General features: G+C 51.0%; 3 protein-coding genes across 6 annotated transcripts in view; 2 read left to right on the forward strand and 1 right to left on the reverse strand.

The window, feature by feature from the left end:
* Positions 1-681: 681 nt before the first annotated feature.
* Positions 682-1,876, forward strand: Arhgdig (Rho GDP dissociation inhibitor gamma; the record flags this gene model as incomplete). Its single annotated transcript, XM_008850808.2, is given in 5 exon segments — positions 682-861; positions 954-1,037; positions 1,221-1,297; positions 1,374-1,437; positions 1,516-1,876. Coding segments are annotated over 5 exon segments (605 nt in total), but the record flags the coding sequence as incomplete, so codon positions are not given.
* A 111-nt stretch (positions 1,877-1,987) lies between these two features.
* Positions 1,988-5,933, forward strand: Pdia2 (protein disulfide isomerase family A member 2). Of its 2 annotated transcripts, XM_029554853.1 has the most exons (10): positions 1,988-3,093; positions 3,196-3,329; positions 3,404-3,541; positions 3,609-3,725; positions 3,864-3,989; positions 4,059-4,256; positions 4,358-4,478; positions 4,549-4,730; positions 4,818-4,913; positions 5,063-5,933. In XM_029554853.1, exons 1-10 carry the CDS (start codon positions 2,862-2,864, stop codon positions 5,105-5,107), a joined length of 1,389 nt encoding a protein of 462 aa, XP_029410713.1. In that variant the 5' UTR covers positions 1,988-2,861; the 3' UTR covers positions 5,108-5,933. The 2 variants fall into 2 exon arrangements, with proteins under 2 accessions (XP_029410713.1, XP_029410714.1); XM_029554854.1 differs by lacking the exon at positions 5,063-5,933 and having other exon boundaries at positions 4,798-4,893.
* A 171-nt stretch (positions 5,934-6,104) lies between these two features.
* Positions 6,105-20,827, reverse strand: part of Axin1 (axin 1) — a 74,760-nt gene continuing 60,037 nt past the window's right edge. For 2 of the 3 annotated variants that reach the window (XM_029554855.1, XM_008850813.3), the window contains exons 5-11: positions 18,567-18,704; positions 12,387-12,907; positions 11,886-12,056; positions 10,554-10,799; positions 8,545-8,652; positions 6,957-7,124; positions 6,105-6,429 (exon numbers count right to left, since the gene is read on the reverse strand). In XM_029554855.1, the coding sequence (XP_029410715.1) occupies positions 6,303-6,429; positions 6,957-7,124; positions 8,545-8,652; positions 10,554-10,799; positions 11,886-12,056; positions 12,387-12,907; positions 18,567-18,704 (1,479 nt within the window). In that variant the 3' untranslated portion in view covers positions 6,105-6,302. The remainder of the gene's footprint in view (positions 6,430-6,956; positions 7,125-8,544; positions 8,653-10,553; positions 10,800-11,885; positions 12,057-12,386; positions 12,908-18,566; positions 18,705-20,827) is intronic. The other variant, XM_017802648.2, reaches the window with a different exon arrangement.

Here is a 20,827-nt window from a genome sequence, read left to right on the forward strand (position 1 = left end):
GGGGTTGCGGGGGGGGGCGGCGCTGGTTGGGGTCCGTCCCCGCGGCAACTTTGGGGGCGCGTAGGACCTCTGGTAGAGCAGATCCTGGCCATGCATGGGGACTTCATTCTGGGGAGACCCTTATGGGAAGGGAGCCAGGAGCACAGGAGTGTGCCCAGTCTGGAGGCTGGGGCCTCTCCCCTAGGTGGGGCTGGGGCTCCTTCCGGTAAGTGACAATCCTGAGGCTGGAGGACAGTGGATAGCATCTCGGGGAGGATCTCTGCTCCAAGGCACCAGAAGGTGCTAGGGAGACCCCCTAGTCTAGGGTACCATGGGAGGAGCTTAGGACATTAGGGGAAGAGCACAGATATGGGGAGCCCCTGGAGTACCCCAGGGCCACCACTTCATTAAGTGGTCTGTAAGCTGACCAGAAGCAAATTGGTGTCCCCAGGGTCCCCTAGGAACCTTTTCCAGACACCAGAGTCCCTCCTGAAGAGGCCAAGCCTGGGGACTTGGGAACCACTGAGTGTCTTCAAAGCCATCACTGCTGTCCAAGACTACTCTCTTCCCAAGCCCCTCCAGCTTCTTTAGCTCCACTGGGCAGTGGGAGGCACAACTGGTGAGAGTGGGGGGCCCCAGCTTGACACTTGAATGCCAGGGTCAGCAGGTGGCACCTACTCACAAGCCTTCCCCCACTCCCAGTCCTCTTGGCTGACAAGGAGGGGGAACCAACCCCATCAGATGAGGTGCTGGATGAAGCTGTACCAGAGTATCAGGCCCCTGGGAAGAAGAGCATGCTGGCAATCTGGCAGCTGGACCCTGAGGACGTGAGCCTAGTCAAGTACAAGCAGGCGCTGCTGGGACCCCTGCCACCCATTGTGGGTATGGCCTGAGGTCTGGATGTGGAGGGCTGCAAGCAGGGGGAGGGGAAGATAGGGTCAGCAGGGCACCCTTTGGATGCTGTTTTTCCTCAGACGCAAGCCTCCCCAACGTGCAGGTGACTAGGCTGACACTGATTTCGGAGCAGGCTCCAGGGCCTATCACCATGGACCTTACAGGTAACCCCCTCTTGCAGATCACAACCCATTTTTGGATGAAGACCTTGTAGGATCCCTGTGCCAAGTGTTAGGTCCCTGGGTGCATTGTCACAGATCACACAGGCCCCTGTCCCCATAGAGATTCCTGGGGCAGGGACTTGCACATTCAGGGAATTCAGAGTATACCTATCATTTCCCTAACAGGAGACCTGGCTACACTGAAAAACCAGGTGTTTGTCCTGAAAGAAGGCATTGAGTACAAGGTGAAGATCTCCTTCAAGGTGAGGGCAGTTGCGGTGGGGGACCAGCCATGGCCCAGCCTTCCGGAGGAAGCCCTTAACATCCTCCGTCCCCCAGGTCAACAAGGAGATTGTCAGTGGCCTCAAGTGTCTGCATCACACCTACTGGCGGGGCCTGTGCGGTGAGGCAGTGTGGAGGGCAGCTTGGGCTGGAGGGATGGTGGGAGGAGGGTGGCCCCTGATGGCCTCCCCTCTCACAGTGGACAAGGCCATCTACATGGTTGGCAGCTATGGCCCCAGGGCACAGGAGTATGAGTTCGTGACTACGGTGGAGGAAGCACCAAGGGGCACTTTGGCACGAGGCCCCTACGTGGTCAGGTCCCTCTTCACTGATGACGATAGGATGGACCACCTGTCCTGGGAGTGGTGCCTCCATGTCTGCCAGGACTGGAAAGACTGAACCCCACATGGGGACTGTGTTCCCAGTCTCTGTCAGTTGCACAGGGACCTGCAAGCATTCCCTAATCCCCCAGTTGGTGACCAGACACCCCACACCCTCTGCTGTGTCCTGCCCCCTGCCTGGCATCCCAACAGCCCCATTAAATGTCACCCTGTCTCGCTGCCCTTGTGTTGCCTCTTTCTGCCTCACCCCACCCCTCGGAGGGTGGGGGGGCCTTTCGGACTTTATCTTCCCTGAGACCGGCCAGGTGCCACGTGGCTGTTGCTGCTTGGTCCCTGATCCCTTTATCTGCCCCAGCCTTCAAGGCCCAGCACAGCCATGGACAATCAGCTCTTGCCAGTGCTGCTGCTGCTCCTTCTGGGGGTCTCAGGCCTATGTGGACAGAGGCAAGGGCCTGAGGGTCCCTCAGAGGAACTCCCTGAGGAGTCCCCTGGGGAGGAAGTCCCCAAGGAGGATGGGATCTTGCTCCTGAGCAACCATACCTTGAGCCTGGCACTACAGGAGCATCCAGCCCTGATGGTGGAGTTTTGTGAGTGCTTGGGATAGCCCAGGGATTTAGGCCACAACTTCCTGGACTTGGGCCTTTCTGTGGGCACTCTGACCCCCGAGCCCTGTTCCTGGGAGGACCCTGGACAGGAGGCTTTTGTGCTGAGCTGGGCTTAGGGGTGGTCCAGACAGATTAGGCAGTGGTGGTAGTGTAGGGGGGACCCTGGGGACAGGAGGACAGCTACACTCTCCTGGTCTACCAGTCAATGCTATATATTAATGTCACCATCTTCAAGGCCTCTTCTCCAAATGGCTCGTGGCTGGTCCTTTGGTAAAAGTACAGCGTCCAGGCTAGGTGGCCCACGCAGGTCCCTCTGGCATATGTGACTGTGGTTTCTTATAGCCCTTTACAAATGTTGAAGCCATTCTTAGCTGGCAGGTCTCAGCAAGCAGCCACATGTGGCCCTGAGTCTGGAAGCAGGATTCTTTTCAAACTCTCAAATCTCACTGGGCCTGCACCTGGAGTCTCTAGGGTCTGGCACCCAGGTGTCCTGGTGACCAATGCCCTGGGTGGGCCCCTGCCCCCCAGGGAGGGTGTGAACAGAACACACTTGCTTCCTGCTGGACCTGGTAGGGCAGGGCTGGGGCTGTGAAAGACTGATGCACTCACAGCCTCATCCTCCAGATGCCCCATGGTGTGGCCACTGCAAGGCACTAGCCCCTGAGTACAGCAAGGCAGCAGCCCTGCTGGCAGCAGAGTCAGCTGGGGTCATGTTAGCCAAAGTAGATGGACCTGCGGAGCCAGAGCTAACAAAGGAGTTTGGCGTGGAAGGGTACCCCACGCTCAAGTTCTTCCAGAATGGCAACCGCACACACCCAGAAGAGTATACAGGTATGGTGTGGGCGTGGCCTGGAGTGGAGTATGCAGGTGTGGAGTGTGTGTGGTCCAGGGGATGGGACAGGGGTCCAGTCTGAAGGAGAGGACTCTCTGCAGGGCCTCAGAAGGCTGAAGGTATTGCTGAGTGGCTGAGGCGACGGGTGGGGCCCAGTGCCATACGTCTGGAGGATGAGGAGGGTGTCCAGGCACTGATGGACACTCGGGATATAGTAGTCATTGGCTTTTTTCAGGTAAGTGGGAGGGGTAGGTAGGCTGTGGGGACAGTCCTGTGGTACTCACCATTCTCACAGGGCTGGGCCTATAGAACCTGCAGGAGCAGAACATGGCTACCTTCTTGGCCTTGGCCAAGGATGCTCTGGATATGACCTTCGGCTTCACTGACCGGCCACAGCTCTTTCATAAGTTTGGCCTCACTAAGGACACTGTGGTCCTATTTAAGAAGGTAAGTTGGGGCTGAGGATGGGGTTGGGGTCAGGGCTGTGGCTCCTGCTGACCTTTCTTGTGTCCAGTTTGATGAGGGGCGAGCCGACTTCCTGGTAGATGATGAGCTTGGCCTGGACATGGGGGACCTGTCTCGCTTCCTCGTCACACACAGCATGCACCTAGTCACAGAGTTCAACAGCCAGGCAAGTGAAGCAGCAGGTCAGGTGGAGCTAGGGTGGAGGGATCCTCAGGTTAGGTAGGGGGTTAGGGGTGAAGGGACCCTGGGCGGGAGGCCCAGAACAGGGGCCCCATGGAAGTCATGAATCTCCCACCACCCACAGACATCTCCTAAGATCTTTGCTGCCAGAATTCTCAACCACCTGCTGCTGTTTGTGAACCAGACACTACCTCAGCACAGGGAGCTGTTGGCAGACTTCAGGGAGGCAGCTCCCCCGTTCCGGGGGCAGGTACTGGGGGGCTAGGAGGGAGGGGCGGCAGAGCTGAGGAAAACCTCAGCATGGTACGCCTTTTGGCAGGTGCTGTTTGTGATGGTGGACGTGGCTGCTGACAATGGCCATGTGCTACAGTACTTTGGCCTCAAGGCTGAGGAGGCCCCCACCCTGCGCCTGGTCAATATTGAGACCACCAAGAAATATGCACCTACAGGCAGGACACCCATCACTGCAGCTTCTGTGACTGCTTTCTGCCACGCAGTCTTCCATGGGGAAGTCAAGGTCTGTGGCTCTTATCTCAAAGGGTGGTGGGAGGTAGGAGCAGGAGTCTTTGGAGCCTGGTCCTGCACAAGCCTCCAGTGAAGATCTGCCTGCTTCCGCAGCCCTATTTCCTGAGCCAGGAGGTACCCCCTGACTGGGACCAGCGGCCAGTCAAGACCCTCGTGGGCAAGAATTTTGAGAAGGTGGCTTTTGATGAAACCAAGAATGTATTTGTGAAGTTCTGTGAGTGCTGAGGGGAGAAGGTGGCAGGCTGAGGGGGGTGTCTAGCTAGCCAAGCCTGACACCTCCCCAGATGCCCCATGGTGTAGCCACTGCAGGGAGATGGCCCCAGTCTGGGAGGCTCTGGCTGAGAAGTATAAGGACCATGAGGACATTGTCATTGCTGAGCTAGATTCCACGGCCAACGAGCTAGAAGCCTTTGCTGTGGGCGGCTATCCCACCCTCAAGTTCTTCCCTGCAGGGCCAGATCGGAAGGTGAAAGGATGGACTGGGAGGTAGGGTCAACTCCTCCACCAGCTGTGGCTGGGGAGTGTGCCCTCAGGCTTTCCTTTTTTCCTTCAGGTGATAGAATACAAAAGCACCAGGGACTTAGAAACATTCTCCAAGTTCCTGGACAGTGGGGGTGACTTGCCTGAGGAGCCTGCAGTATCCTCCCCGGTGGGTGTCCCATCCAGCCCCTGGGCAGGGGCAGGGGCAGGGGCAGGGGCACGGGCAGGGGCAGGGGCACGGGCAGGGGCAGGGGCACGGGCAGGGGCAGGGGCACGGGCAGGGGCACGGCTGAGCTGGGCCTCTGTGACCCTTTCTAGGAGCCACAGGCTAATTCCACCCTGGGGCCCAAGGAGGAGCTGTAGCTGTTCTGTCACTGAACCCCAAGAAGTGGTGTCCTCAGTGTTGGAAGGAGCTGTGTGCTATGAATAAAGACTTTGTCCCAGATTTTGTGTGGTTTCTGAGCAGAGCTGGTTGCTGGTCTGCCCAGCTTAGCCCCAGTCTCAGCAGTCTGGGGCCTAATCCACTTCAATGGGGCCTGACCCTTCAGGTGGGCTCCTGGCCCACTTGGACCTGCTTGGGCAAGAATGAAGAACAAGTACTCAAGATGTCACTGGCCCCTCAGAGGCCAGCACACCCACCAGCCCTGTCTCACTGGGTAGTAGATAGTATCCTCCATGTCCAAGGCAGGTTCAAAAACTGTTTTATTTCATTATTAGGCAAGTACCTTTGAAAAGATAAATTGTACAAGTCATCGTGTGAAAAATGGGCTGGGGCACCCCCTGCTGGCCCTGGCCTGAGAAATGTACATATTTACATGGGCCCTTGGAAAGGGACTAGACCCATCTTGCTGAGCCAAGCTGGTGGCTTGGAGATAGGCAAAGAGGCCTGAGGTGCTTGGCCGCCAGATTCACACAGTGGCAGGCAAGAGACAGCTGTGTTGAAGGCACTCAGTGACATGTACAATTTACAGAGGCCCCACAGGATCCCCTGTTCCTGGGCCTGGACCCAACCAGGTGCAACAACTGGTTCCAGAGGGAGAAGTGAACACCAGACAAGCCCAGGAGACTAGGTCAGCCTGCATTCAGCAGCAAGGGTTGCTGGGGGCATGAGGTGCTCCTGGTATTGTGTAGGGTGGGGTGGGTAGGACTTCCTTTTTTTTTTTTTTTTTTTTTTTTTTTTTTTTTTTTTTTTAAAAAAAAAAAAAAGAGGACGATAAATCTTTCACTGTGATATATCAAAATAAAACTCACTATGTAGACCAGGGGCTGGCCTTACTCACAGAGATCTGCCTGCCTCTGCCCCCCAAGTGCTGGGATTAAAGGCATGGGCCACCACACCCGGCTGGACTTCCTTTTTAACAACAAGACAGAGAAGCCCATGGGACCCACTTAGGACTCCACTTCCCTAGACCCAGGACAGAGGTATACTGAGCCAGGAAGAGCCTATGACATAATCTTGTGTTGTCCCTACACACCAGGCTCCTGAGGACAAGGTGGCCCACTGGGCTGACTGTACACCTCAGTGATGGTGCACCTTGTGCATGGTGCTCAATGGTGATCAGTCCACCTTTTCCACCTTGCCGATTATCTTCTCTTCAAAGACAGGCAGGACTGCCTCATCCTCCCGCACTTCTTCAAATACCACACCACAGTCAAACTCGTCACTCACTTTCTTGAAGTAGTATCTGGGGATAGAAAACCGTGGCAGTGAGCAGAGCCAGCTCCAGAGGAGGAATGCCTATTCTTGAGCCCATTAGTCCCACTACCCTGTACAGTGGTCACACTTTGAATAGAGCTGGGTCCATTGAGGGGCTGAGTTAAGAGCCTACTGGAAATTGCTAAAAATCCCTGGGAGCCCCTGCCCTGGCCTCAGGGGTGCTACAGGGGAGGGATGGGTAGGTGAGGGGGCTGCTGATGGGCCTCTGACTCAGAAAGAGCAGAGGTCATGGGGTCCACCTCTGCCTTCCACATGAGCTGATCCTCTCACTAGGCTCTCCTAGTCTCTCATGTCACTCTCGTATAAGTCATCTGGAGTTTCTGAGTCTGACTCATGTGGAGGAAAGGACAGATAGTACTGAGGGTCAGTCCAGCTTTAAGGCAGAGTCCTGATGCCACCTAATCCCAATGAGCCTGACATATGGGCAGCACTCAGAGTTGGGGTAAGACGGGTGAAGGGAAAGATAAAAGACTAAAGGGGCAATAGATCTCTTACCTGTAGCTCCCCTTCTTGGTTAGCAGCTCCTTGAACTGGCCCAGGGTAACTGCACGGCCCCTCACTAGGGTCCGATAGGGAATGGGTTCCCCACAGAAATAGTAGGCCACGACGATGCTGTCACATGGTGGTACACTTCCGCCACCTGCCTTCCTCTGTGATTTTGTCCTGGGGCAGAGACAGAGTGGTAAGCAGTAGGCTAAGGCTGGGGTCACATAGGGTACCTCCGCAAGCATCATCTACCAGTAGAGCACAGGATATCCCAGGGTCAGTACCTCAATCAACAATGTGGTATCCACAGGTCCTGCCACCCACCCTCTCCAATCTATGTGCCAATACTGTGTGAATCATTCATTCGGAAATGAGCTTGACTACCACTCCTGACAGACTACGGGTCTGGCTACAGGGCAGCACTTCCCACCAGACCATGTGAAGTGAGCACAGATTCCCACAAAGACCAGGCCAGGCCCTTGGCTCACAAAGACTCATCACCAGGGTAGTAGGGAGGTTCTTGGATCCTGGCAAGTCCCAGCCTCTTCAAACTTCCCTAAGTCTGAAGCAAAGAGACCAATCAGAGCTGTACAGACCTGGAAGGAAAGTGTTCCTCCAAGTAGGATGACTGGACCTCCAAAGCAGATGGGAAGTCAGAGCTGTTTCCTGCCCAGGTCCTCAAAGTGCTATGCAGTTTCTCTGCATATGAATGACAGGCAAGGGCCTCTGCGCTACTATATTCTTCAACCATCCCAGAAGGTTCCACAGTGGCCTTATGCAGGAAGATTATGTGGGTGCCCTTCTTCCTTGGCCTAGTAAGATTAATGGGCCACTTGACTGGACTGTCCAAGTTCCAGGTGCTGGCTTTCTTGGACCTTCTCCCAGTAATGTGTGTTGGAAGCCTGCTTGGGGCTGACCTTGGGGAGGCTTGCTTTGCCAGACTACATGGAGGGTCATCTGCAGAGGTCCCTGAGTAGAGGCTCTGAGCTCACAAAACTCTCTCATAATTTGGGTGTGATGGAGCTTGGGCCGGGTCAGCAGCAAAGTTTGAGGTTCTGAGGGATCCCCATTCCCAAGTCCCTCTTTGGAGTGATCCCTAGTCTCCTGCCTTGAGTAGAGGAACAGGAAGAGGGTATAGTCAGCAATGTCTCCACTACCTACATGTGGCCACTACAGGAAAAGGTGCAGAGCCTCAGTACTGGCTGCAGTCACACTATCCAGATTCTGTTACAAAGCCGGTGTATCTGGTGTCCCTGGTACCATTTCGGGGGGACTAGGACTGTGGACCTGACTCTGTGTAGGATGATAGTAGGGATGATAGACCTGCAAGTTCCCAGAAGCTCAGGACAAAGACAAGATGAAAGGCAGGCTGTGTGTGGCAGCTGCATAGATCACATATAGGCCTGATGGTCATGTCACTGGACAGGCAAGGTCTCCTCTGTTGGGAGAGAGGAAGGAACAGAAGTCCCAGTAGATCCTTCTCCAGACCCAGTGTTTCCTGGCTCAGTGCCAAAGTTTAATAAAACAGGTGCTCCATCTTGGGACTTGGCCTGGGCCAGGATGGGCAGAACTAGGAGAACCCACAGGGCGCACGTACTCTGTCTCGGAGAGTTCCAAGTCCGACACGGCTGGTACCACACTCAGCACTGGCACACATGCTGGCCTGACAAAGGCGCGTCCCCGCTGCATGACTGCCTGCACATACCTAGGGAACAACCCGCATCAAAGGGGATGGGGCTCAGCCAATGTTGTAGAGAGCAGGCATAGGCAGGGTGAGCAAGACCCACCCGCCAATTGCTCCCACTCATGTGGTGCCAGATGCCCTGCCACAGGTGCAATGTCAGACTGTTTTTTCGAACACACTCTGGAGAACTGCTGATCTAGGTGCTAGAAGCTGCCTCTTTACCTCCCGCTAGCACGTCTTCTCTGGGCTAAGTGGCTCTTGAAGAGGACCTGCCTCCCAGGGGTGTGGCTCTTTCTGAACAGTTCTCTCATGAACTTCCTGAATACCAGGTATAGACATTGGCATGGTTCTGCCTGCACCTTGAGGTTGCCATGACTGAGGTCTGTCTTAAGTTCTCTGCATAGCAGAACCTTTTCAAGTGGACCCAATCCCACACCTGAGTATGGCACTATGGGACCCTATCAGCAACTTCTATTCTGACTCATCTTAGGAAGGCCTGCCAAGGCCAGGGATCCAGCATCCTGTCTGCCTGGGGCTTTTACCCATCTGCACTTGTTCATAAAGTTCCAGGCCCCTGGACAGAGAGACTGTACCTCCAGTTTCCCTACACATGAAGATGCTGGAGTCAACAGCTGAGACCTCATGGGGACAGTTATGCCCCATGACACTTAGACCAAAGCAGTTCATCTTTGTGCTATTGGTGGCACATGTCATCAGATATGGCCTGCTGGATGCTGGTAGGAAGGACAGATGATACAACCCTTGCCCTAGAAGAGAATCCTACCTATCTCCAAGAGTAGCACCTTGTCTCTCTGGAAAGTACCCTGTCCAGGCCACTAAGGGCCTCTGCTTTAGCAGGCCCCACATGATACCCTGTTCTACTGCTTCAGGCCCTTGTTGAAACATGCAGCACCTCAGCCCCAGGAGCTTTTCCTGCATAGAACAAGAGTCTAAGGTGGCTCAAAGTAAGTGGCAAAGTGGCTCCTTGAGTTCAAGGTCACTGTAACCTGTTCTAGTACCAAAGCTAGTACAGGATCAGATGGCCTGTATGTGGGTCCATAAAGACTAACAGTAACCAAGGAATACCTAGGCTTCTAGGGGCAGCTTCAGATCGACCCTGATACAGACTAACACCACACAGCCTGCCAGACATGAGCTGTAGCCCAACAGGCAGTTGAGAACCCTTAGGAGTGAGGTCAGACCCCACATGACCAAAGCTGGATGAAAGAGCCAGTGGTTTCTAAAGGAAACAGTTGTCACTGTATGACCACGGTCCTAGGGACTAGGTAAGAAACAGATCCCAAGCCCTCAAGAAGACCTTTATCCATTTGGGAATTCCAATAAGCCAGAATGTTCAGGAATCCTTTGATTCAAGTCAAGATGAAAAGGTCAGATCAGTCTGTCCTGGAGAATGTTGCTACCTAAAGAGAGGTCTCCCTGTAGTCTGAGCAGAACACACTCCCCTAGGGACAAAATAGGTTTGCTGAGCTGTGGTGGTAGTAGGTTTGAAGCTGATGATGCTCTGGAGGCTGAGGAAGACATCGTGAGAACTGGGAGCTGTGGCCTCTCCAGAGAAGTCTTAACAACTGACTGTGCTTCAGAGCTGTACAGCATTGTCCCCATGGCTGTGCTTTGCATGGCTGTCAGAGATGGCCAGGACATTCATCCCTAAGCCCAGCATATCTATCAGCTACTGGCCATGTGACCATGTGTCTGGCTAATCCCAGCAATGTTGCAGATCCCCCAATGTCTCATACAAATCAGGAATTAACTGGAGTGTCCTTTTCCCAAGAAAGACAGAACATTCACCTCACGGCCCTCTGTGGTTCTCAGGAGGGGCCCAGCATAGCTATCTTCCTGAAAGAGCCTTTTACATGAGATTCAGGCCTTGGGGCCATGTTGAGGCTACCCTATGGGCCTACCTCTGCTTGGAAGGTAGCTTACTGGCTCTCTTCTCCTCTTCCTCCAAACGCCGACGAGCTTCTTCCAGCTGGGTCAGGGGATTGGGGGCTGGGTTGGGTGGCATTGTAGGATCTTGGATGAAGAGATGAGAAGGCTGGACAGAGTTCCGGAGCTGAGCGCTGACCCAGGGGTGCACTGCCCCAGGACGCTCAATGGACAAGGGCCTGGAACTCTCATGGGCCTGTTGCTTCCTCATCCCAGAAGACCTTGGGGAGTAAGGACAAGTGTCTGCCTGAGAGTTGGGAGCAACCAAGTTGTGTCTACACCTAACTATGGAAGTTAGGTGCGTCTGATCGTAGACAGATTCTCCCCTTCCCTTCTTGCAGACTTTTTGCATATGGTTTGCAGATTCAACCAGGGATTTGTACATGCTAGGCAAATGCTCTGCCACAGAGCTATATTCCAGTCCTATTTTTTATTTTTGAAGTTTTTATTACATTTTAATTTACTGTGGGGCGTGTGTGATAAGAGTGGGTATGTATGTGTGTGGGCACACACATGTACCACAGTATCAGTAGAAGTCAGAGGACCACCTGAAGTAGTCTGTTCTCTCCTTCCACCATGTCGGTTCCAGGGATGAAACTCAGGTTGTCAGGCTTGGTGGTAGTTAACTTTACCCACTGAGCCATCTTGCTGGCCCCCTTTATTTTTAATAAAGGTCTTGCTAAATTACCAGGCTGAGCTGGATATGGTAGTGTATGCCTGTAATCCTAGTAATTGGGAGGTGGGGGAAGGAGGATCAGAAGTTCAAGGCTAGCTTCAAATACATAGCAATTTGAGTAGTCAACATGAACTCCTGACAGGCTTCCCGGAGGACAGACTTTGTGCTTGCAAAAGAACAGGGTTCTTTCTGCTCCACAGAAAGGTAGCTTCCCAACTACCCTTGCTAAGTATGTGGAGGGAGGTGTAAGGAGCAGGCAGCATATTAGAGGAATCTGGGACTGAGAAAATGAGCTTGCTCCTGGCTACACAGAGGATTGTGAGCGTGACAACTCCCCTCTATGCGGTCAGGAACATGTGTAGACACACAATAGACAAGACAGATGAGGTGACCTCCAAAGATGTTGCATTAAGGCTAAGCAGCCTCTGGCTCTCAGGGACGGGAACAAAGAGGTGTAAGAGACAGAAGCTCTCCTACAGCTGCCGCTTATGTAAGATCACAGGTGACAGGGACTCTTAGGTGGAGACATCTGACCTAAAAGCCAGAAATAACCTCCTAAAACCAAGGGAGCTGGTAACAAGAAGACAGGTGGTCAGCTACTCTGGGGCAGGCCCCTATATAGGACACTTACCCATGGCCCGCCTTCCGGTGCCTACTGATCTCCTTCTCTCCCTCAATGATCCACTGCATAATCTTCTGGTTCTTCTCTGCATCCTCAGTGGCACCCAGTACCTCAGCACTGGTGTTCTTCCCAGAGTCTGCCTTCTTAGTGTTTCGTTTGGAGGGTGCACTGGCCTTACCACTGTGAGAGCAAGACATGAGGTTACTCTGGTCTTCCTTGCTGCTTTCTAAACTCTCAAGTCTGACAAAAGGGCCTGTATCCTGCTGTGTAGCTGGCTGTCTAGAGTGTTTTAATATGATGGGAGAGCCTTGCTGATGACAGCCTAAAACAAACCCACAGTCTCTCCTTACCCAGTAACAGCAATGCCTAGTGTCTGTCTAGCCTCTGCCCCTAGTGTCCTATGACCTTTATGGGGAGGATCAGGTTACCATAGGGTCATAGCTCCTATAGACCACAACTTGGGAACAAGGACACACAGGGAACATGTGGCAGGGCTGGGGCAGGACTCACCTAAAGGCCAAGTCCCCAGCACTGAGGATGATGCCTGTGCTTTCTGAATAGCTGCGGGGTTTGACATGGCCATGTATTTCTGGGCCCCATGAGAAGCTGCTCTGGACCCTGCGGGTGGCTTCAGCTTCCATCTGATCCTTGGGCCTGGCTGAACTGTGGTGAACATGGTGATGGACATGCCTGTGATGGTGCAGGCCAGCTGTATCCAGCTTTGACCCAGACTTAGGCATGTGCTTCCCATGGCCAGAAGCTGTACCCCCCAGCACTGTAGTCTTAGCCACATGCCCACTGTCAGGGGAGCGATGGCCTGGACCAGGTGACTGGCAGCCAGGTGTCCTCATGACCCGTTGCACATGCTCATCCAGGATGCTCTCAGGGTTCTCTTCATGGGCATCCCGCAGTCCAGAGCAGCCCATGTCCATGTAGCGGGGTGGGAAGTGGTGCCAGGCTGGGACAGAAGGCAGCTTGTGACTTGTCCCCATGGGGCCAGAAGGCAGGTCACCATCCTCACCTTCTTCCTCCTGTGGGGAGAGAACAGCATAGTTAGAATAAATATGAGGATGGTCCTGGAAGTGTGCCACAGTCCTAGAGGTCAGAACAAAGACATCCCTGCCTGGAGTGTGGCCAGGTCAAGGAGAGGTGTAGGCTCCTGGACACTGTGCCTGAACCTCAGAAGGCCCCAGGAGTTTCATCTGACCTCACCAAACCTGTTTCTGTCAGGTTAGACTGTAGGGCAAGAAAAGGCTGAGGGCATAAAGGGTCCAGTATCAGTTGTGCCACTGAGAGGGCTCTGTTTGGATTTAGTTTTTGTTATTACTATTTATTTATTTTTTTGGTCTTTTTGAGACAGGGTCTCCCTAGCTGGCCTGGATTCGCTACAGAGACCAGGCTGGCCTTGAACTCACAGAGCTCTACCAGGCTGGCCTTGAACTCACAGAGCTCCGCCTGCCTCTGTCTCCCGAGAGCTGGGACTAAAGGTGTGCACCATCATGCCCGGCCTTATTATTATTATTTTTTAATATTTTACTTATTATTTTTTTTGTGTGTATGCATGTATTGCCTGCATGTATCATGCCTGTGGAGGACAGAAGAGGTTGTTGGATCCCCTGGAACTGGAGTTATGTACAGTTGTTAGCTGCCACGTGTGTGCTGGGATTCAAACCTGGGTCTTCTATAAGAACAACCAGTGTTCTTAACCACTGAGCCATTGCTCCAGCCCACCTGGGTTTAGTTTTACAGTCTCAGTAAATAAGGGTTTTATTCTCTTTCAAGTGAATTTTCTTATTAAAAACTTTTTTTTTTTAATTTTATGTGTATGAGTGTATTGTCTGCATGTAGGCAAGTACACTCATGTCATGCAATGCCCGCAGAGGACAGAAGAGGCCACTGGATCCCCTGGAACTGGAGTTACAGTCAGCTGTTAGCTGCCATGTGGGTGCAAGGATTTGAACCTGGGTCTTCTGCAAGAACAACCAGTGTTCTTAACTGCTGAGCCATCTCTCCAGACCCTTAAAAACATTTTTTTAGCTGGGCATGGTGATACACACCTTTAATCCCAGCATTCAGGAGAAAGAGGCAAGCAGATCTCTTTGAGATTGAGGCCAGCCTGGTCTACACAGTTCTAGGCCTCTTTGGGCTACAAGGAGCCCCTGCCTCAAAAAAAAAGAAAATTTTTTTGTTTTACATTTATTTATTTATTTGTGCTCTGTGTGTGTGTGAGTGCGCGTGCGCGTCATGGTGCATGTTTGGGGGCAGAGTGGCAGGAGTCAGTTCACTCCTTTCACTATGTGGATCCCAGGGATAGAACTCAGGTTGTCAGGCTCAGTGGCAAGTACCTTTACCCACTGAGGCATCTCACTGGCCCCATTTCAAGTTTTAATGCCATTTTCCCTAAAGCAGGAGGAAGGAAGGGGAACATACAGCCATGGGACCACCTTGGGTCAAGACTCAGCTTTTTAAAAAATTATTTATTTATTTATTTATTTATTTATTTGTTTGTTTGTTTGTTTATTTCTTGTTTTTTTGAGACAGGGTCTCCCTGCAGTCCCAGCTGACCTGAACTCACTATGTAGACCAGGCTGGCTTTGAACTCACAAAGACCCGCCTGCCTATGCCTCCCAAGTACTGGGACTAAAGGTGTGTGCCACCATGCCCGGCCCTAAAATTAATTTTTATTTTATGTGTTTGAGTGTTATGCACCTGCATTGTGTGTAAGTGCATCTGTGTCCTGCAGTGCCCATGGAGGACAGTTTCAGATCCCCTGAAACTGGAGTTATGGACAGTTGTTAGTCACTACGCAGGTGCTGGGATTCAAACCCGGGTCCTCTACAAGAACGGCCAGTGCTCTTAACCTCTGAGCCATCTCTCCAGTCCCTTAAGGCTCAGCTTTTCTTAATTGTTATTCATTTATAAGAATTCAACTGTAGGATTTATTTGTGATAGAGAGGGTACCTAGGGCCTTGCACAAACTAAGTAAGCATTCTAACCACTGGGCCACATCACTACTCAAATTGCAGAGATGCTTTTCTTTTGAGACAGGGTCTTATGTAGACCAGGTTAGCCTCAAACTCCCTATAGAGACAAAGATGATCTTGAATTCCTGATCTCCTCCCTGCCATTCCCAAGTGTTAGGATTGTAAGCCTGTGCTACTATCATGCTGGCCACTGTCTTCTTGGAGTAATTTTTAAGTGAATGATGTGTGTGTATGTGTGTGTGTGTGTGTGTGTGTGTGGGAGAGAGAGAGAGAGAGAGAGAGAGAGAGAGAGAGAGAACTAATGAATGAATATGCACATATACCTAAGTGCAGGCAATGGTAGGTGGGAGTACACCCTCCTACCTGGGGTTTGACCTGGAACCTGTACAGCATCTCATTTGGTACATGTAGAGGTGAGAAGATAGCATCAGGTGTATCCTCCTGTATCACTTTCCACCCAATCCTCTAAGGGAGGATCTCTCCCTGAACATGTGGGCTTGTAATTTCTGATCGAGATTGGAAGCCAGAAAGTCCCAGCATATTTTTTGTCTCTACCTCCCTTAAAGTTGGGGTTTCAGGGGCTGGAGAGATGCTGCGGCGGTTAAGAGCTGACTGCTCTTGCAGAGGACCTGGTTTCGATTCCCAGCACACACATGGCAGCTATGAACCATCCTTAACTCCAGTTCCAGGGGAATCCAACACCCTCTTCTGACCTCTGCAGCATTGCACAACACAGGTGCACTCACATACATGCAGATAGTACACTCAGACACATAAAATACAAATAATAAATATTTTCTTTTAAAAGTTGGGGTTTTAGGCATATGTGGGATGCCCAGCTTGTTATGTGAGTGCTGGAATCTGAGCTCCGATCCTCATGATTGTATAGCAAGTGCTCTTAGTCACTGAGCTAGCTCTCTAAATCCCAGAACTTTTATTTCCTCAATTTTGTAATGAAAACGTTATTTTAAAAACAGGTGATTATTCCTTTACAAAAAGGTTTACCTATAGTATAATGTATTGATATACACAAGCCACAGAATCATATGCTACAGCAATCTGTGGTTTTACTGCCATCCACTCAAGGAAGACACTAGTAAGACAGGCTGGCACACACAGATGAAGGCTAGTGCACACAGCAGCCCACATAAGCTGTAGGCCATCTGGTCAAAGATTATTTCCTGAGCTGATACGAGAGAACCATTCTGGGCTTTCCATTTTAGTGTTATGTCAAATAATGCCACTGTGCTCAGCCTTGACATTAATCCTAGTCTCTCCTTCCCAAGAGCTGTAGTGCTAACACTAGGGATATTATGTTGCACCTGCTGCCCTCCCTGTTGCTGAGGACAGAGCCATCCAATCTGGCCACAGTTAGGACTCCACAGAGCTGAGGGGCTGCTCTATGGCTCAGACATCAGGCAATCACACACCATCTGTTTACCTCTGCCTTGTTAGCTCAGTGTTAACTCCTTAGGACCAGGACCAGGAACTGCCTGAGCCCAGGTGAACTAAAAAGAATGTGTACTCCAGATATGGGACAGCATAGTGGGTTTCTTCAAGAGACTGTTTTCAGAGTCAGCTGTGAGACCCAGAGGACTCCCCTTACAGAAGAGGTGATGTCTGTGAAACACTCTGCTACAGAAATGAAAATGCTGACTTGGCCACAACAGTTGACCCAGGACTTAGAACCCAGGTAAGTCCATGTTTTGTGTCATTACTGTTTCCCACTTTATTTATTTAATTTGGGGGAGGGGTCTTTTTGAAACAGAGTTTCACACCTGGCTGACTGATTGATTTTTTTTTTTTTTTTCGTCTCTTTGAGACAGGGTCTCCCTGTAGCCCAAGCTGTCCTGGAACTCACTATGTAGACCAGGCTGGCCTTGAACTCATAGAGCTCCACCTGCCTCTGCCTCCCGAGTGCTGTTCAGTTTGTTTTTTTCAACCACCACTGTAAATGCTACAACTGTGTGTCTCCCTCTCTTTCAACCACCCTATAAGTTCTTCTCTGTTCCAAAAGATGGTTGGTCTCAGTTTGTCCTCACTATCCGCCAGATGCCTGGTTAATCATGGGGTGCCCCTAGCAAAAAGATAGCCACCCTGAATTATAGTTTGCTCAAAGCCCAGTCTCAACATAGCTCACCAGCACTGCACGATGGGTGATGCTGCTTTTGCATAGTGGCTAGTAGGTGTGTGGCAGTGCCAACACAGAAGGGACTACCTGCCAGTCTAATGTATATCTCCCCAACTGCCAAAAGAACAGGAGAGAATGCTGCTGGTTTCAAAGGCAAAACAACTTATTAAGGGTAAGGGTGTGTATGTGTATGCACACATGAGAGAACACCCATGTTAAAATACTTTCACTCAAACCCCTTCTTGGAGTTCCACTGCCTGGTTTGTTTTGTCTTTTTAATCTTAGCCTCCAGTCTATGGGACTATCTCTGGTGCCATCATGAGCCCTGCCTCTGGAGGGTAGGACCTGCTGCGAAGGTATACAGAGCTCATCCAGGGAGTTGATAAGTCAATGATAGGCCTTGCCTGAGGTCTCAAGCTTTGATAGGGCTGGGATTCACATGTCAAATAAGAGTATCAGGTAGGCAATGGAGAAATAACTCCATAGAGGATCATCACATATGAAAATTCACCTAAAATAATAAATGTTAATCTTGCCTTTAATGCCAGCACTTAGGAGGCAGAGGCAGGAAGATCTCTGTGAGTTTGAGGCCAGCCAGGGTTACACAGTGAGTTTGAGGCCAACCTCAAAAAAAGAAAACTGTCTCAAAAAAAAAAAAAAAAAGTTTGATCTTAGCCAGGCAGTGGTGGACACCTATAAGCCTGGCATCTAGAAGGCTGAAACAGGATGACTGCTGTGAGAGACCAGCCTAGGCTGCATAGTGAATACCAGATCAGTCAGATTACAGCAAGACCCTGTCTGTGGAAAGAGAAAGGGACCAAGGAGGATAGGAAAAAGTAAGAAAAAGTTTGAACTTTGAGGTGTTTAAATTGTTTTTCATAGAACAGTACATAGAGTGATGACCACGCTCCTTCATAAACAGTCTTTCATGAGCTGGACGTGGTGGTACACGCCTTTAATCCCAGCACTTGGGAGGTAGAGGCAGGTGGATCTCTCTGAGTTCAAGGCCAGCCTGGTCTACATAGTGAGTTACAGAACTGCTGGAGCTATAGGGAGACCCTGTCTCAAAAAGACCGAAAGAAAAAAAGAAAATCTTTCTATAGCAGCACAGAGAAACCAAATGTACAAAACGTGCAGTGCCTCAATGAACCAAGATAAGCTCTAAGGGATGGGAAAGTTGCTGTACAGTCCAGTGTTCCCTGAGTAGGAAAGGAGCTTGCATGTCCCCAGCCTTCATGCCATGGCCCCACTGTGCCTTAGCTCTGCTCCTGCCACTGGCCAAGATTAAGCACACAGGCAGCTATGTCAGCTTCATCTTCTTCAAATACTGGAAACCTCAAGAACACCTCCTGGCCTCCCATGGTGGCAAACTGGGGTGCTAGGGGAAGCACTGAGCTTAGATAATAGCAAAAGGGCCAGGGACAAGGTGCTGAGTGTGAGGGTTGGAGGGTCAGAGCAACACAGTGACAAGCAGGTGAAGGAGGCTACCTCAGAATGGAGGCCATCCTAAATGCAGGACTTTTAAGCCACAGGCAACAGTGGTGTGGGCATGACCCTGGCACACAGCCCACTCACCATCCGTACACGCTTCAGCCGCTCCTCCAGCTTCTCTTCAGCCTCCCGAGTGCGCTGGACAGCCTCTAGGCGATGAATGAGCTCTTCAGCAAACTTCTGTGGCTCCACCCGGATCTCCTTTGGCATTCGGTAAGTGCGCTGCAGTGAAACATAGCAGTCAGTAGGGGCTGCCTGTGCACCCTGGCTCTCTATCCTCGTTATTGAGAGCCTCTGTATTTAGAGTCTTCTGGGGGGAGGATGCGGTGTGGGAAACTATCTTAATTACAATTATTTTTACATTTATCGAGTGTGTGCACGACGTAGTGGACATGTATACCCACCACAGCACACATGTGGAGGTCAGAGGACAATCTGAAGGAGTCCTCTTCTTTCACCATGTGGGTTCCAGAAACTGAACTCATGCAGCAGGTGCCTTTATCATAGTAACCTTGCTGGCTCCTTTCACAGGGGCACCAGTATCCTCATTGCTTCTTTTTCTCCTTCACTGAGCACTGACCTGATGGTGTGGACTTCCCTCTAGCCACTCACAACTATACTCCTGGAGGTCTGGGCAGGGCCCTGGTGTGCACAGGCTGTGGAACCCCTGAAAGAGCACATATACACATACCCAGACAGTGGCTAAAAATGCTCTACTCTGAACACCCCTAAGTTTGGTCACAGATAAACATTCATAAAGTAGGTGAGGGAATGCCCAAGGCTCAGTGCAAACACCATCAAGGACACAGGCTTAAGATGAGTGAGCATAGTATCGGTCACTAGGCATTCCTGGGTTGGGCATGTGGTCCTGGGGTGGCCCAAACCCATGGCAGTCCCAGGGTTTCTACCTCTTTGCAGGAAACCCCAGGGCAGTGCCTAGTCCTGACAGTGCTTAATACCTCAGAGGATGAGGCAGAGGCTCAGGATAGAGCAGTGCCCAGACCCCAGCACTTGCTAAACAAAACAAAGATCCCAAACAGCAGGAAAGTAGCAATATACTAGAGCAAAGGCAGGTAGAATGTCTGTAGGGCCAGAAACATGAGTTCAATGGGAGCCCACGTGTCAGTCTTTTGGACCTTACCCACTTCCACCTACTAGTCCAATCTGCTCCAGTAGTAAGCAGGAAAGGTATTCAGTCTCTCAGCAGCAGTTGATGGCACCTTACTTTTAATTCATGTTTGGTGCACTGGGAAGAACCAAGAGGACTAAACCCTATACATCACTATCACATCATGACTGCCAAGAAAAAAGGTTTGTACTCTACAACCTTGGATAAAGAACTAGCCATTCTCTTTTTTTTTGAGACAGGGTCTCCCTGAATCCCCAGCTGGCCTGGAACTCGCTATATAGATCAAACTGGCCCTGAAATTGCTATATAGACCAAACTAGCCTTGAATTTACAGAGATACGTCTGCCTCTGCCTTTCAATGCTGGGATTAAAGGCAAGCACCACCACACCTAGCAGCCATTCTCTTTCTCAGATGAAGGAGTCTTTGGAAACTCATACCACCACCTCCAAAAAATACACTGCATCTTTGCCAGAAGAGACAGCCATGAGAGATGTCACTGAAGGTTCTGGCAATGCATAGAGGCTGGAGCACATTATAACAGCCTCCTCTGGCTTGCAGTCAAGCCTCCCTCAGCTTCATGCTCCTTGAGTTATTGTGTCCTTCCAAAGAAGAATTCAAGCTGGGCATGGTAGAACATGCCTTTAATCCCCAGCACTCCAGAGGCAGAGGCAGGCGGATCTCTGTGAGATCGAGGTCACGCTGGTCTACATTATGAGTTCCAAGCTAGCTGGTGCTACAGGGAGACACTGTCTCCAAAAAAAAAAGAAAAAAAAAAAAAAGGTCAGGGGGCTGGAAAGATAGTACAGCAGTTAAGAGTGCTAGCTGCTTTTGCAGAGGGCCAAAATTTAATCCCCAGCACCCACATGGCAACTAACAACAGTCCATTAACTCCAATTCCATGGGATCCAATGTCCTTTTCTGACCTCTGCAGGCATTGCATGACACAGGTGCACTTACATACATGGAGGCAATACACTCATACACATAAAAATAACATTTTAAAATATTAAAAAATATATTTTAAAAAATCAAAATCACACAAGGAACCCAAGCTTCCTCAACTATGTCACATTCTTTTTTTTTGGTCTTTTTGAGACAGGGTCTCCCTGTAGCCCCAGCTGGCTTGGAATTCACTATGTAGACCAGGATGGCCTTGAACTCACAGAGATCCACCTGCTTCTGCCTCCCGAGTGCTGGGATTAAAGGCATGCACCA

This window comes from Nannospalax galili, unplaced genomic scaffold (genome assembly GCF_000622305.1).
Source record: "Nannospalax galili isolate Female #2095 unplaced genomic scaffold, S.galili_v1.0 scaffold104, whole genome shotgun sequence".
Lineage (NCBI taxonomy): Eukaryota > Metazoa > Chordata > Mammalia > Rodentia > Spalacidae > Nannospalax > Nannospalax galili.

Coding starts and splice junctions, on each gene's coding strand:
- Pdia2 (XM_029554853.1), top strand. CDS start 2,862: ATGCACTCACAGCCTCATCCTCCAGATGCCCCATGGTGTGGCCACTGC. Junction 3,330..3,403: donor TAGTCATTGGCTTTTTTCAG/GTAAGTGGGAGG, acceptor CTGGGCCTATAG/AACCTGCAGGAGCAGAACAT. Junction 4,257..4,357: donor TCTTCCATGGGGAAGTCAAG/GTCTGTGGCTCT, acceptor CTGCTTCCGCAG/CCCTATTTCCTGAGCCAGGA.